Genomic DNA, 16066 nt, shown 5'->3' with positions numbered 1-16066 from the left:
GTCAAGGGCATAGCTAACTGTTGTGCACATTCATTAAGAATATGTGGTGATATGTCATCCATTCCACAGTCTTATTAATATCTAACCCAATCAACACCTGATACACCTCTGATTATTTCACTTCCATTTCTCCTAATACTTGCCTCCCTTCTATATATTGCACTGCATCATTTACACTAGTACGATATGCACTGATAAAGTGCTCATTCAATAATTCCACTATATCCTCTGCAACTGTTATTCTGCTACCATGATTATTCATCAGTGTCAACCTGCCATAATTATTCTCTCTCTCTTGCTTGCTATATAGCAAAAAAATTCCCTTGAGTTAATCTTGGCCTGACCAGCCAATCTCCTTTCATACTGCACCTTTTCTTTCTTTACAATACTCATCACCTTCCTAGCCTGCTCTTTACACTCTTCATGGATCCAGTCACCATCAACTGTCTTGTATCTCCTGCATAGCATTTTCTTTTCCAACACCACTTGCTTGATTTCAATATACAACCATTTCACACCTACTCTATTTGCTCACTTAACCATTGGTATGCATTACTTACCAATGGTTAATTGCTTATTTGCTTGTGTCAGATACTGCCTTTTGAATTTCCATGCACTGTCACCATCTTTTCTGCTCAGCTCATCTATCCAACATACTGATGCTAACTGATTACAGAGCTTCCTATAATCACTTGCTTTATACTTCCTCCTCCTTTCAACTTCTCTTCCTTCCAGAAAATTGTATATCCTTCCATTTCTATTCCTGATAGTATACATCATCCTCAGATCACCAAGTTTTACTTATACTGATTATCTTTGGGCATACTGACTCGATCAATGCAACAAACTCATCTCTCTTATTTCGAATACTGCTTCCATTTGTATAGAGACATAATAATAACACAGTCCAACACAATTTTTGCTGACTTTTATATGAGACTTGTTTTTTACTAATTTGGGTGTGCTGATTTCAAATATTAAACCCATTTTTCTCTATCACGGCAGGTTTTTCCTCTATGGCATTTTCTTTTTGCTAATTTGTAAGTTTTTGATAGTGTTAAGGAGGCAGTACTATTTAGAGGATCAAAAAAATCGATTTTTTAATATTATTTTCTGAAAGTATGTACTTTTAAAAATCTGTTCCTAACTTTTTATCAAGAAATTCGAAAAATTCCTGAAGATATAGCCTATTATTCAAAGCGGTGCGCAGATCAGAATCGGAGCGCTCACCACTCTCGCTTGTTAGTAAACGAATAAATGCGTAAGAACCTGCAATGGCACGTATTGGCGCTTTGAATGCGAGAGAGGCTGATAATTAGATACATAACTACTTAACAATATTCATTAAAAATTACAAGAATATTTATAAAAAAATAACAATTTTACTTACACATAAGTTTCAGGGAATAAATTTTTGTTTGTAGCAATTTCTGTTGTGTGTTCTGTTTTGGCAATCCCTTTCTTATTTTCCCTTTTATTTTTTTCTTTTCCTTTCTCTGCTACGATTAAAAGTTATCTTCGTATCTTGCTCCAGTAAGTTTTTTTCATTTAATCTTGAAGCTAACAATTCCGATGATTCCTTTGATAGGCCCAAATCTCTTACTAAGTCATTCAATTCTGCTTGAGTAAAACGTTGCGGTCCAGAACTAGAAATTAAATTTTCATTGTCTAAATCAACATCCGGGTCTTGCTCCTCAAGAACATCTGGCATATCCCGATCATGCTCGTTCTCAAGTAAAGGAAGTCCTTTATAAATTGGCACGGCTATTTCATTGGAATGAGCAACTGGCTGAATTGCTGAGTCGAGATTTGGATACACAATTTTTTTCTTATTCTTCTTATTATAACCAGAAGTCTGAACTAAACAAAAATAGCAATCATCTACGTGATTTTTCAGTTCATGCCAAATCATTGAAATGCCAAAAGCTAATTTTTGGCGTTTTCCCTTGCTCCACTGTCGTAAATTTTCTACACATGACTTACACACTTTATTCGGAGCCCATGACTTGTCCTGATCTGCAATCAATTTTTACGTCAAAGTATGCAAAGTACACCTTCTTAACGAAATCAGTGATATTTGTCCTTTGACTGGGAACAGTAAAGCTGCCACAAATGTAGCAGAAGGAATCTACACTATTGACACAATTTCGAGTAGTAGACATGATGTATTTTCTTCACTGCCAACTAACATGCAATTAACAAGACAAAAAAAAACAGAGACTTATTGAAACGTTATAAGCGCTCATCATACTTTCACGATCGATTAACGATTGACTGATTTTGATCAGTCAATCGTTAATCGATCATTAATGAATGCTATATGTCATAGCGTTCTTTGTCCGCTATGACATATAGCATTCATTTGTTTTAGGCATTTGTCATCACCTACTTTTCATCACCTAAATGTATTAGGTCGGTTATTGGACTCTCTCGCATTCAAAGCGCCAGTACATGCCGTTGCAGGTTCTTACGCATTTATTCGTTTACTAACAAGCGAGAGCGGTGAGCGCACCAATTCTGATCTGCGCACCACTTTGAATGATAGGCTATATCTTCGGGAATTTTTCGAATTTCTTGATAAAAAGTTAGGAACAGATTTTTAAAAGTACATACTTTCAGAAAATAATATTAAAAAATTGATTTTTTTGATCCTCTATATAGTACTGCCTCCTTAAAACTATCAAAAACTTACAAATTAGCAAAAAGAAAATGCCATAGAGGAAAAACCTGCCGTGATAGAGGGAAATGGTTTGATATTTGAAATCAGCGCACCCAAATTAGTAAAAAACATGTGTCAGATCATAATCAGCAGAAAAAAAAAATTTTTTTGTTGGCCAGTGTAATTTCCCTCTCTTTCAGGTCATTCTACCAACACGAACATTCTATATTCTAGCTGCTATATCACACCTCTCCACTCCCATTTCCCTGATCATCACTCTTATTGTCATTCATCCCTATCTCATCCACACCTTTATGCATTCCATCACCTTGTCGTCACAGTCACATCTTCAACCTCGCATCCATCATCCTCCTGCTGCACAAACCATTGGGTTGTGCTATCCTGCTTCCCAACACCCTTTGATCATTAGTACACTAATTTCTTGATTCTGTGCCTTCTCAGCAAACAGTAGTACTTTTTAAATGTTCAACACCAAACCCATTCAAATGCAGTTCCATCAACATTAAATTATTCCAACTTCCCTTCAAATTCACTCCACAGATTCACGAACTGAAACCCCCCTTTGCCTCACATAACTCAGCCATTTTGCTATTCATTATGTCTTTTTTTCCTTCTCAACTCACTGTTGTCATATCTGGGCAATATGCTAACAACTTTCCCAACAATACTATTATCCTTTACCTTTCAAATCTATCAACATTCCTTTTTTCACCAAATAAATCATTCGTGCCCAGAACTACCACTAATTGTGATGCTTGTTCTTTCCTTCTCCACAAAGTATTAGTTATTTATTTCAGTGTTCCTCCAGGAAAGGATGTTTCATGTATTTGATTAGTCATAACACCTCTAATGGTTGAGTCACCATACAATGCTATACAGTTATCCTCTGACTCCTTTTTTCATAATACTAACTACCTTCATATTCAAATCAACCAACTGCATCTTTAGATGTTTAATCTCATCTTTCAGTTGCTTCATTTCACTTTTTATTTTCATCAACTCTTGCCTAAGCTCTTCCACTCCCTTTGTAATCATGATTAACACTTCCATGTGATTTTTGTTTACAACACTAACTCACATTTCGAAACACTCTAACCTATCATTACACCTTTCACATACAGGTTGGCCATAATTAAAGAGGAGGTATTCAGAGCCCTGTAGTGCCTGCAACAAAAAAAAATGTATTGGATGAAATTCAACCAAATTTGGTGTAATTACACTCTGGAACATTGGGTTTTTATTTACAGAAGATAAAAAAATAGTATAAAATTCTGATACCAGGGGACGTTTGGCACTATAAGCACACGATATTTGCATAATCTCACTGTTTCTACTGACGAGTTGATGGATATAAGGAAGAGTGAAACAGATTCTTATCATTCTGATAAGACTGAAGTGCTGTGGATCTCACCTTACTGGAACGTGCATTGCTAGCCAAGCTTTACTATCAACAGCATGGTAATGCTAATGCTGTGCTTCGAGAATTCCGGCATTTGAAGGATAGATGAAAGGTCCAATGACAATAACAAATCATAGAAAAAATTATTTTATGATTTGAAAATAGTGGATCTTTAGAAGTGAGGCCAGGATGAGGGTGCAAGCAGATTATTCCTCAACAAGTTGACGAAGTTGCAACTGGAACATGGAATGAATAACACATGAAGGTCCAGCAGTGCTCAGGCAATATCAAGTCAACTGGACATGCTATACTCAACTGTCTGGAAAATCCTGCATTAAATGCTGAGGTTTTTCCCCTACAAGATCTCCTATACTCAAGCTTTGCTTCATGGTGATGCAGAATGGGGTGGATGATTCATGGCCATGGAAGATCTTGCAGAATGAAGAGGCACATTTTTATCCAAAAAGTAGTGTTAACTCACACATTTGCTGCATTTGGGCTACGAATAACCCTCATGTGTTCCATCAGACCCCTTTACATTCACTGAAAGTCACAGTGCGGTGTAGTTTCACTGCATCATTTATTATGAGTCCATATTTTTTCGAAGAACTTTTCCCAACAGGACCAGTGACTTGTACCATCTCTGCTGTTAGGTATCAACAGATGCTGCTCAAATTTGTTGTTCTGCAACTGCAGCAAAGAATATGCCTTGGCTCTACCATATTCATGCAGGATGGAGCACCATCACATTGGATTGCCAGTACAGCGAATGTTATGAAAACACTTCATAAAACACAGAGTGATTTGTCATTCATTTCCCACAGCATGGCCACCTTGTTTACCTGATCTCAACCTCTGTGACTTTTGGTTGTGGGGCTATCTCAAATGCTTGGTGTATGAAGGATGTTCCTGATTTAGCAACCTTGAAAGACAGAATAACGCAGCATGTGAGGCAAATCAATGCAGATATGTTGAGTTCCACTGTAGAAAATGTTATTCACAGAATGAAGTTCTTAGAACATCTGAAAGGAGGACATATTGAACTGCATCTGTAATTTATACAAACATGAAAATTGATTTGTTGTGTCTTTTCTAGCCATTACTTAATGTCCTCTTCTGTTGGGGATAGGTTGAGTCTTCTGTGTTTCCACAACAACCTCCAGGAGTTTCAGTTTCTTGCATGGGTGGTGAGCTGTCTATAGGTTTGTAGTCTGGAGTTAACCTTTAGTAATGTTATCCATTTAGTTCTTGGTCTTCCTTTTTTTTCTTTTTTCTTCCAATCTATTAAAGTCTGTATAGTTTAGGTCTTGTCTTACAGTTTCATTTGTTTTCTTTTCTGTCTATTTTGTTTTATTTATTTTTCTGAGACATTTCATCTCGAAAGCTTCCAGTTTTCGTATCTCTGTCTTCATGAGTGTCCAAATTTCTGAAGCACTTCTAGCCATTACTGTTTCATTAATCACAAACCACATGCTTATAGTGCCAAATGCCTGGTGGCAGAATTTTAACTTCTGTAAATAAAAAACTCATGTTCCAGAGCATACTCACACCAAGTTTGGTTGAATTTCATCTAATATATTTTTCGCTACAGGGCTCTGAACACCTCTTCTTTAATTATGGCCGCCCTATACATTAATGCTTTCCTTTTTTTCATTCACTCTAATAGTACACAAATCTTCAACATTTTTCAGTGCATACATGAAACAATTCTCACAACGCATTCACTGGGAAAATTCCAGAGCAAACTCAATCTTTGTGCCAAAGCTTTCCATGCTGCACAAGTGTGCTTCTTTATGGCAGTCATTTTCAGAAAGAAGCAGTAGGAATAAACAAGTAGCAAGAACACAAATAACCAAAATTACAACAACAAACATACTGAAGAACACTTATATCCAGCAAGAAATAAATGAAATGAAAAAAAAAGCTACACTATACACTATTTAAAACACCTTTCTTAATACAGCTCAAATATACTGCTACATTCATCATTTATCCACTATTAACTCATCAGCTTTTATTTGCCTCTTTAGACAAAATGAGATTAGGGTTGAAAGAAAGGAAAATAATTCCATTCCATAAAGGAGGCTCCACGACTGATGTAGCAAATTACCGACTGATCAGCATATCAGTAATCATAGTCAAGGTATTGGAGAAATTGGTCAAGACAAAAATACAGGAATGGATGGACAAAAATGGGATTCTATATGGTGTGTAGGGGGGGGGGTAATGTGGTTTTGTTAAGGGTAGGTCATGCCTCAGTAACTTGCTCATGTTTTTTAATTATAGTACAGTGATACCTGAGTTGGATGAAGGTAATGAATTTACATGATACTGCTGAACTTTGCAAAAGCATTTGCAAAGTATCATTAATAAATTGCAGCACATGGGAATGGGAATGGAATAGTTAATGAAGTGAGTAAAAGGGTGGCTCATGGAGAGATATCAGACCATAGTTCATTCAGAGTAGAGTCCAGTAGAAGGCCTGTAACTAGTGGCATGCCACAGGCCTCTGTTCTTGGGCTGCTACTATTTAATTTGTACATCAGCAATATAGGAAAGGATCTTAGAGAAACTATTTGATTGTTTGCTATGACAAAATTGGGTGAAGCAATAGTTAATAAAGATGATGTTAAAATTTTGCAGGATGGGAAAAGGAGAATGGATGTCAGTTTAATATGGCAAAGTGTAAGGTTATGCATTTTGCAGTGAAAAGATTACCAGCTGTGTACCACACTGATGGAATCAGTACTCAAGGAAATTAATGAAGCCAGAGATTTGGGGATGTTAGTGGATAGGAAATTGAAGTTTAGAGGGCATATTGCAAAACTGGCTTAAGCAGCTTATCAGATTACTCGGTTACTGAAGAATACCCTGATGAGCAGAGACAAGCAGGTTATTATACCTCTTTAGAGCCTTAGTAAATAAATAACATGTTCTGTGAACACATAAACCTTTCCACGCATTTCAGAATTTCTTCAGTAATTTGTATGTCTCAATATTATCACACCTTTTCTGCCTGTTAACTAATATCTGTAACCCACAAATCTTCAACCTGTCCTCATAAGGTTCATTCCATGCTATAGACCTGCTACTATCTTGGTCATTCACCTCCAGATCCTCTTTTGCCTCATCCCCAAGAAACTGAGGTAACTAGATGATCTGGAGGTGAATGACCAAGATGGTAGCAGGTCTATAGCATGGAATGAACCTTATGAGGACAGGTTGAAGATTTGTGGGTTACAGAAATTGGTTAACAGGCAGAAAAGGCATGATACTATTGAGACATACAAATTACTGAAGAAATTCTGAAATGCATGGAAAGCTTATGTGTTCACAGAACATGTTATTTATTTTCACAGTATCGATGACAACACAGAATGATAAGAAAATAATATTTATTAACTTATCATTCAGTGTTGTCATTGATACCATGAAAATAAATAACAAATTATTGAAGAGTTTTTACAAGATTAATACAGAGGAAATTTTTCAGAACAGGTATTGTAAAAATTTGATGTAGCTTAATAATGCCAGAAAGCCTTACATCAATTTTTACAGAAGTCAAGTCTCGTAAGGATGTTATAAAAATAACCTGTATGTCTATGTATATTTAAAACAGTTTGTTAATGTAAATAATCCCTATGAGAATTGTCCGTACTTGCTGCCCTAAAACTAAAATTCTAGAAATGTGTTGAACTAAGGCAATACCTTGCCACCAGAAAACCATATATGTTAGCTCCTTATAAGGACATAAAATTTGTTTGTAAAGTCCACCTGTAAATACTCAAGGTCAGTGTTAAACGGACCGACAAACTTTTGGTCCGTTTAACACTGACAAATGTCCGCTGCCCGAAACAAATAGGATTAAAGGAGTACACGAGAAGAACAAAGAAAGGGTCAGCGTCAGTGGAAGAACAAGGGACCGCACCGAAATGTTCGGAGTCCCATATCTTCATGCAGGGATACGACACAAGGCGAATAAAAGGTGTTGGCTGGAAGATCAAGTATTGGTTCCAGGAGTTCCTCATTGGTTTTCCAGAGGTCGTTATCGAGAAGTCGCCAGCGGTTGTCCGTCAGATATAAGCCATCGATGACGCAACTTCAGGAGAAGTCATGCCATAGGCCTAAAAGAAAAGATGATAGGAGCCGATCTGCCAGGCATCACATAGACTGATGACAACTCTTCACCAGGAGCTATTGTCCAAGGAGAAGGAATTTTCGAGCGGGAAAGAATTGCTCCATTACGTTCAGCGTGCATGCAAATACTCCTCAAGCCGAGAATCTTTGCCCGTGCACTGGAAGGACACCGTCTCAGAAAGTTGTCAACAAGTCTGATGGCGGCATAAGTTGTAAGGGGTTGTTATAGGATCAATGCTGGAGAAGTTTTACAGAGAATAGTGGGAGATCAGGGGAGAACCAGAGGTCATCCCTGGAAACTGTATAAAGAGGGTGTGAGTAGGGGAGTGAGAGGCAGGTTTTTTTCGTGCAGAGTTGTGAATGATTGGAATGCCTTGCTTGAGAATGTGGTGCCTGCAAAGAGTTTGAATGTGTTTAAAACACGGTATGATGAGCTGTGTGTGATAAAAGGACCTCCTAGATGAGTCTTTGACTCCATGAGGTCTTGGGGTGGTAATAACAATAATAATAAATAAGCAGGGAGAGAAAAACCTGATGTGGGAGAAAAGGATCAGGATTCCAGTTCGAAGCCAAGCACACAGTGGATAGCAGCCATAAAGTGAGTCGATCCGTTTTTTGTTCAATTTTCTTGAATTATAGGACAACTTTATTAGTGGACTGTTAAGTTGAGGCTGATGAAATTGAGCAGAGTTAATGGTTGAAAATTAGATGTTTAATAATTAATAGAAATTTATATGTGTAACAGTCAGTAACTGTTTGTCAATGGTGCATTTTGCCTATAAAATTATCTTAGTATCGGAAGGAAAGAACTTTTGTGTGTAATGATATTTTTTTATGTGCATAACAGTTAAGAAGTAACAGTTTATTAATAAGTACCATTGCTTAGGGTAGTAACTTGTATTTGGAAGAGAGTGGTTATTTATGTGACATAATTTTCATGAACTGAAAGGGCATTTTAAGCTAATTGTTTTATGTAGAGCTGAACTAAGCAAATTTTTCTTTATTGCAATAATAGTGTAAATTGTTTTATGTAAAATAAATGTGTTGTTTAAATGTTAACAGAGTGTCGCCTGATACTTAATTTTTTTGATGCACTGTTCCGAAAAAAAAAAATTATAGCCTATTAGCGGGAACCCAGGAGAAAGGATAGTAAAGGATAGATAATAGACCACGACTGCAGATATTAATTAATCAGGGATAATTTGAATGTAATGGGAAAACTACTAAATGCACTTAACACTTCTTGTTACTAGAAAACAGACATCAGTGGTGCAGCTTTTCAAATAAATTTTCTGGTTTTCAAAGAATAAGAAGGCAAGTGCAGAAGGCAGTATATTAAAGAGATAAATAGAGATATAAAGAAGGGGGCATATAAATAAAAAAGGATAAATATAGTAAGAATAAGGTATAATAAATAAATAGACCCCCCCCTTCGATGACAACACAGAATGATAAGAGAATAATATTTATTAACTTATCATTCTGTGTTGTCATTGATACCGTGAAAATAAATAACAAATTACTGAAGAGTTTTTACAAGATTAATACAGAGGAAATTTTTCAGAACAGGTATGATGGTGGGAGAATTTCGGCCATTCTTGAAAATTGAGCAGGAGTGTAGTTAGCAGGGAATCAAGACTAGATTTTTTGTTGGAGAGTGGTGAATGAGTGGAATAGGTTACGTAGAGTCTTGTGAGTGCCATGACCATGAATAAGTTCAAAGCAAAGTATGATAGATACTGTACGAATGTTGGATAGTGCTTGGCACGATGTTTACGGCCTCTCTCAATAATTCTAAATTCTCCATTCTGCATAATAATAATAAGTATCATAATGAGTGGTTTCTTTGCATGGAGGGTGGTTGAACCGTGGAATGCATTGCCTGATGGAGTGGTGAGAGCAAGAATGGTCAATGAGTTTAAAGAGTGGTATGATAGACTTTGAGTTTCTTAGGGGGGGGGGGGACCTCCCCTCGATGAGTCTTGATAGACTTTATGTTCTTAGAAGGACCTCCCACGATGAGTCTTTTGACTCTATGGAGGCCTGAATAATAATAATAATAATAATTGCATTATACAATCTTTTGCCATTTGGGTAGAAGTCTCTATCTGTACCATTGCTATCAAGAAGCAGCATTGTCTATCCATTCATTTTCCTTTCTGTTTCCTATTCTCTATTTGTCTATTGTCTATTTGCAGCATTGTCTATCCATGAACCACCCTTTTACTCACTTCATCAACTTTATATCCATCTCCATGTGCTTCAATTTATTAATTAGAATTCCATGTGGTATCCTGTCAAAAGCATTTGCAAAGTCCAGCAGTATCATGTAAATTCATTACCTTTATCCAACTCAGGTGTCACTGTATTTTCTAAGACAAGAAAATTAACAGTATGTATACCTCTCTGCATTTCTTTGTTTGCAAGTTTTTTATTTATTTTTTATTTTTTAAATAGAAATGGACTTCTTGCACTACATGTTAAATTTTTCATGATTGCCACTCAATTACATTCTGCATGCCAACATAGTCATGTGAAACTTTTTTGTTGTTGTTATTATTATTATTATCCAGGCCTCCATGGAGTCAAAAGACTCATCGTGGGAGGTCGTTTTCAGGAAACACAAAGTCTATCATAAAACTCCTTGAACCCATTGACCGTTCCTGCTCTAACCACTCTCTCAGGAAATGCATTCCACAGTTCAATCACTCTACATGCAAATAAACCAATCCTCACCCTCTTGCTCACAGCCTCCTTTCGTAACTCCTTTAAGTTACGAAAGGAAGCTGAAACCATCTTTGTTATCTGCCTGAAACCATCTTTGTTATCTGCCTCTATACCCTTTCCACAGTTAATTTATCCCCTTCAAATCCTGGGGACCAAACCTGAGAACAATAGTCTTAGTGTGGTCTGATCAGGGTCTTATACAACGGAATGATAACTCTTTTATCTCTGCAGGTCAGCGTCCTTCTCAGTATTGCAGCAATCCTCTGGGTTACCTTCAGCACCTTTGCAATATGCTCTCTGAATTTCAGTTTTTTATCAATCATCACCCCTAGATCTCTTTCTCCCCTACTTCCTCCAGTATAGCTCCTCCCATCGATGGTTCCCAAACTTCAAGGCTTTACATTTTGCTGCATTAAACTGATACCCCCCATTCATTAGCCCATCTGTCTAGTTTATTCAAATCCTTTTGTAGGACTGCCACATCTGCACTATTACTGATAACCCTTCCTTACTTCACATCATCTGCAAACAACTAAATATCCCCTTGCAATCCATTGACGATGCAATCCATTGATATAAAGGTTGAACAATATAGGTCCCAGTAATGAGCCCTGTGGCACACCACTTGTAACCTTCTGCCGCCTTGATATGGTCCCACCATACACGACTCTCTGATACCTATCAGACAGTCAATATTGAATCCAGTTGACTAACCTGACATCTAAACCCATGTGCTGCAACTTAAATATCAGCTTATCATGTGGCACCCTGTCAAACACCTTTGCAAAATCTAAAAAAATGGCAGTATATGCTTTCCCTCATCAACTGCTCTTGTCACTTTATTATAAAAGGCCATCATATTACTAAAGCTAGAGTATCCCTTAACAAATCCATGTTGATTCTCACAAATAACACTACCCTCATCTGCCCAATGCTGCATACAGTCCCTCACTAATTTCTCCAAGTCATTAACAACTACTGATGACACACAAACTGGCCTATAGACACTACCACACTTGTGCAATGCCACTATCTTAACTTCCTTCCATTCCTTGGGTACCTTTCCCACAGCCATAGTTTTATTGAAGAGCCTAAAGGCAACGGAGCTGTCATTTCTTTAGGACATTCTCTCAAAACCCGTGGTGAAATATCATCCAGTCTCACAGCTTTACTGGTATCCAGAGTACTCAGTATTTGGAACACACTCTCCTCTGCACCTCTAAACCCTGAATGTGCCCTATCCCTCTAGTGTTAAAACCTTCTTCTTCTTCAGGATGAAATACTGCAATAAAGTGCTCATTGAACAACTCCACTATGTCCTCTGCATCAATTACTCTATTCCCATTTTTATCTCACAATGTCATTCTTCCAATCATTTCTCCTACTGGCCACATAGCTAAAAAATTCCCTAGGATTTTCTTTGGATCTTAGTGCCAATCTCTTCTCATATTCCAGTTTTGCCTTCCTCACCATACTAGTCACTCTCCTGGCCTGCATCTTATATTCTTTGTGTATCTGCCCTCCACCTCTCTCCTTTATATCTCTTCCATAATCTCTTTTTCAACTGCAGTTCCTGTTTGATATTGTTTGTTATCCACTTTACACCAAGTTGTGTCTGCTTCTTCACTCGTGGAATACAGCTTACTATTGCTGCCAAAATATCCTTTCACAATTTCCTAAGCACTAATGATATCCTGACCTTCCAATTCTGCCCTCCATGGAACTGTCCCTAGTTGATACCTAAGACTATTATAATTACCTGCCTTATAATTCCATATACGTTCCCTTTTCTGTGATACACCTGCATGTCTATTCATCTTCCAAGTCAAAACCACATGGCCACTCTCTCCAACTGGTGGGAGAGATGTCATCTCACTTATTATCAGCTCTTCTGATGCTATGACCATTGTTAGAGGAATGATTTGTTTAATGCTTTGTTGGGACTTCTTCCTGCTTGTAGTTCATCTCCATGTGAATAAACACAAATAGCAATACACTGAATTATTTATGAATGCTCACTTAAAAGCATTTTGCCCTGCTATATTTTGTCTTGTGGTCATTAGTTTCTCTATTTGTGCCCATATTTATATTTTTTTTAGTGGGCATTCAAATGCCACAATTCTCTGTAGAAAGTATTTTACCTTGGGTATAATAAATGTTAAAGATACCAAGCTATTTTAAACCTGGTTTTACTCCATTTCCCAAGTAAGCAAACAGACAAACAAGTCAAGTTTGCGCCTGCAAGTGTTGCAAGTCTAGCTGACCCTGCACGTAGTGCAAAACCAAAGCAACTCATGGTAAAAGTAGAATAAGCTCTGATAACTAATCTTAATATTTACCCATAATGCAAAGCACATCTCCTGGAGGAGATGTATGATGCTTTGTATTAAAGGCAAGGAGCCACTACCCAGACCGGTTTCGACCTTTATCGAGGCGTATTTAAGTAAAGACCTCTCTAAAAATTAGGACGATCCCTAGACCACTCCATAGTGACCAAAAGACCGTCCAACTCGGCATTGTTCCACTCAGCGACAGGTTCACCCTGTCACCGAGAAGAACTTCTCAGCGTTGGCTCTACCCAGTGGCAGGCTCACCCCACCACCAGCCAGAGCCATAATCTCAGTGGTGGCCCTACTCAGAGACAGGCAAAAACCTATCCCCAAGCAGAGCCTCTCAAGGCCAGCCCCCACCAGTTCCGGCCCCTATCAAGGTCTCATCAGTGGGAGCCAGGCTAGAAATACCAAGATTTTAGTAATACAGAGCTTATAAGTATTTTACCAGAACAAGTTACCCTAAGGTGTTTTAACCTTATTAAATAAAAATCTCAGGAGGAGATATAAATGTAGAAAGTATTTTACCTTGGGTATAATAAATGTTAAAGATACCAAGCTATTTTAAACCTGGTTTTACTCCATTTCCCAAGTAAGCAAACAGACAAACAAGTCAAGTTTGCCTGCAAGTGTTGCAAGTTTAGCTGACCCTGCACGTAGTGCAAAACCAAAGCAATTCATGGTAAAAGTAGAATAAGCTCTGATCAATAATCTTAATATTTACCCACAATGCAAACTATTTACCCATAACTAAGAAGATTAGGTTAAAACACCTTAGGGTAACTTGTTCTGGTAAAATACTTATACGCTCTGTTACTAAAATCTTGGTATTTCTAGCCTGGCTCCCACTGATCCGACCTCGATAAGGGTCGGAACTGGTTGGGGGGGCTTTGAGAGGCTCTGCTTGGGGATAGGTTTTTGCCTGTCTCTAAGTAGGGCCACCGCTGAGATTATGGCTCTAGCTGGTGGTGGGGTGAGCCTGCCACTGGTTAGAGCCAACGCTGAGAAGTTCTTCTCGGTGACGGAGTGATTCTGTCACTGAGTGGAACAACGCTGAGTTGGACGGTCTTTCGGCCACTATGGAGTGGTCTAGGAATTGTCCTAATTTTTAGAGAGGTCTTTACTTAAATACATCTCAATAAAGGTCGAAACTGGTCTGGGTAGTGACCCCTTGCCTTTAATACAAAGCACCATAATGCAAAGCACATCTCCTGGAGGAGATGTGCTTTGCATTATGGGTAAATATTAAGATTAGTGATCAGAGCTTATTCTACTTTTACCATGAGTTACCTTGGTCTTGCACTACGTACAGGGTCAGCTAGACTTGCAACACTTGCACGTGCAAACTTGACTTGTTTGTCTGTTTGCTTACTTGGGAAATGGAGTAAAACCAGGTTTAAAATAGCTTGGTATCTTTAACATACACAATTCTCTGTTACAGAGATGTAGTATTATTAATACAGTAAATGAACGATTCTTCTCATTTTTTTGTAGATTTAGGAACCATATTTTAATTGTAGTTGGATTTAAGTTTGCTTAAATGATATTACTTATATTTTATTCTTTTAAATGTTCACTTTTTTTTTCTTAATATAGCTGATGGCTGCAGCAAGTTTTTTCCAACTTGATGGTCTGCTGAGGTTCTGTGAAGCTTGTAGTTCAAAATTTGTAGACTTGGATAATGTAGTTTCTATATACATTCATGCCAAGGTGTATAATGCCCTCTACCTCTTAGAATATTGTCAAGGATTTCTACTACAGAACATGGTTGCGCTTCTAACTTATGATGACAGTGTTCGTAAACTGATTTTTGGGAAAAAGTTGCATAACCATGATGTTCTAAGCGGGCTGCTGCTAACCTTACAAGCCAGAATTAAAGAACGGTCTCAAGGTACCAAACTAGTAGCTGTGAGCAAAAGTTAAGCACTCTTCAAGAGACTGGTGACCTAGAGAAATTGTGGATGTATGTGTGTCTATATATAGCCAGTGTCGTATATGCACAGCATATGTGGACCATACTTAAACAGAAAATAAAAAAACTTCTTTGGAAATTTCTTTAGTGTATTGCAGAAAGAAAAGATGTTCTGCATTTAAAAAAATTACAGACATATGTCTTTCAGTATGTGCCAATTAGATGAGTCACATATTGAACTCTCTCAAGTGCCTTCTGGCCACGAAACTGTTGTTGGAGCAGCAAAGTTATACAAGACTCAAGTGCCAAATGTGCTGATGAAGACTTATTTACTGTATAAATGTTATTCTCACAATAATTTTCACTGACTTCAGGATTCTCTTCTATTGCTGGGACTGTTGACTACTAACCCAGAAACCAGCCTCTGAACATTTACATTGTATCCTATTTTTTATTATCTCTTATAATAGGAAGATATCTATTATATTTCTTTTATATTTAAAGTATAATATAGGGCTTGACTTTTTTTAAGAATGAGTACTGCAACATAAAAGTGAGGGGGGGGGGGTAAAGAAAAAAAAAAGGCTTATCTAAAACAAGCTGCCATATATTGTACAGATATTTTGTTTTTAATTTTATTTTTTATTCTATAACATTCATATAATCTCTACCTCAGAATAACCCACCGTGACATTAACAGCATAATATGGATTTACTGAGAGGCTATTTCTTAGCATACTTAACTGTAATTAATTCTTTGTAGATTTAAGTTTTATTTTAGAGGGAACAGTTCATTATGCTGTTTCTCTTTGTCACATAAGTCCCTACATACAATGATTATTGTATAAATATTTCACTTTTAGTAACTGATAAGATTTAAA

The 16066-nt window shown here is 37.3% G+C and overlaps 1 protein-coding gene across 1 annotated transcript in view; it reads left to right on the top strand.

The window, feature by feature from the left end:
* Positions 1 to 15579, top strand: part of LOC150105953 (ankyrin repeat and BTB/POZ domain-containing protein 2) — a 228455-nt gene extending 212876 nt beyond the window's left edge. The window contains exon 16 of the mRNA XM_090394597.1: positions 14870 to 15579. Coding sequence (XP_090250723.1) covers positions 14870 to 15196 — 327 coding nt within the window. The 3' untranslated portion in view covers positions 15197 to 15579. The remainder of the gene's footprint in view (positions 1 to 14869) is intronic.
* The last annotated feature ends 487 nt before the right edge of the window (positions 15580 to 16066 follow it).

The sequence above is a fragment of the Typopeltis vanoorti genome, chromosome 6 (genome assembly GCF_054136105.1).
Source record: "Typopeltis vanoorti isolate ZY-2024b chromosome 6, IOZ_Tvanoo_1.0, whole genome shotgun sequence".
In the NCBI taxonomy this organism is placed as follows: Eukaryota; Metazoa; Arthropoda; class Arachnida; order Uropygi; family Thelyphonidae; genus Typopeltis; species Typopeltis vanoorti.
The sequence above is the reverse complement of the archived record's forward strand: the minus strand, read 5'-3'. Positions and strand labels throughout refer to the sequence as shown.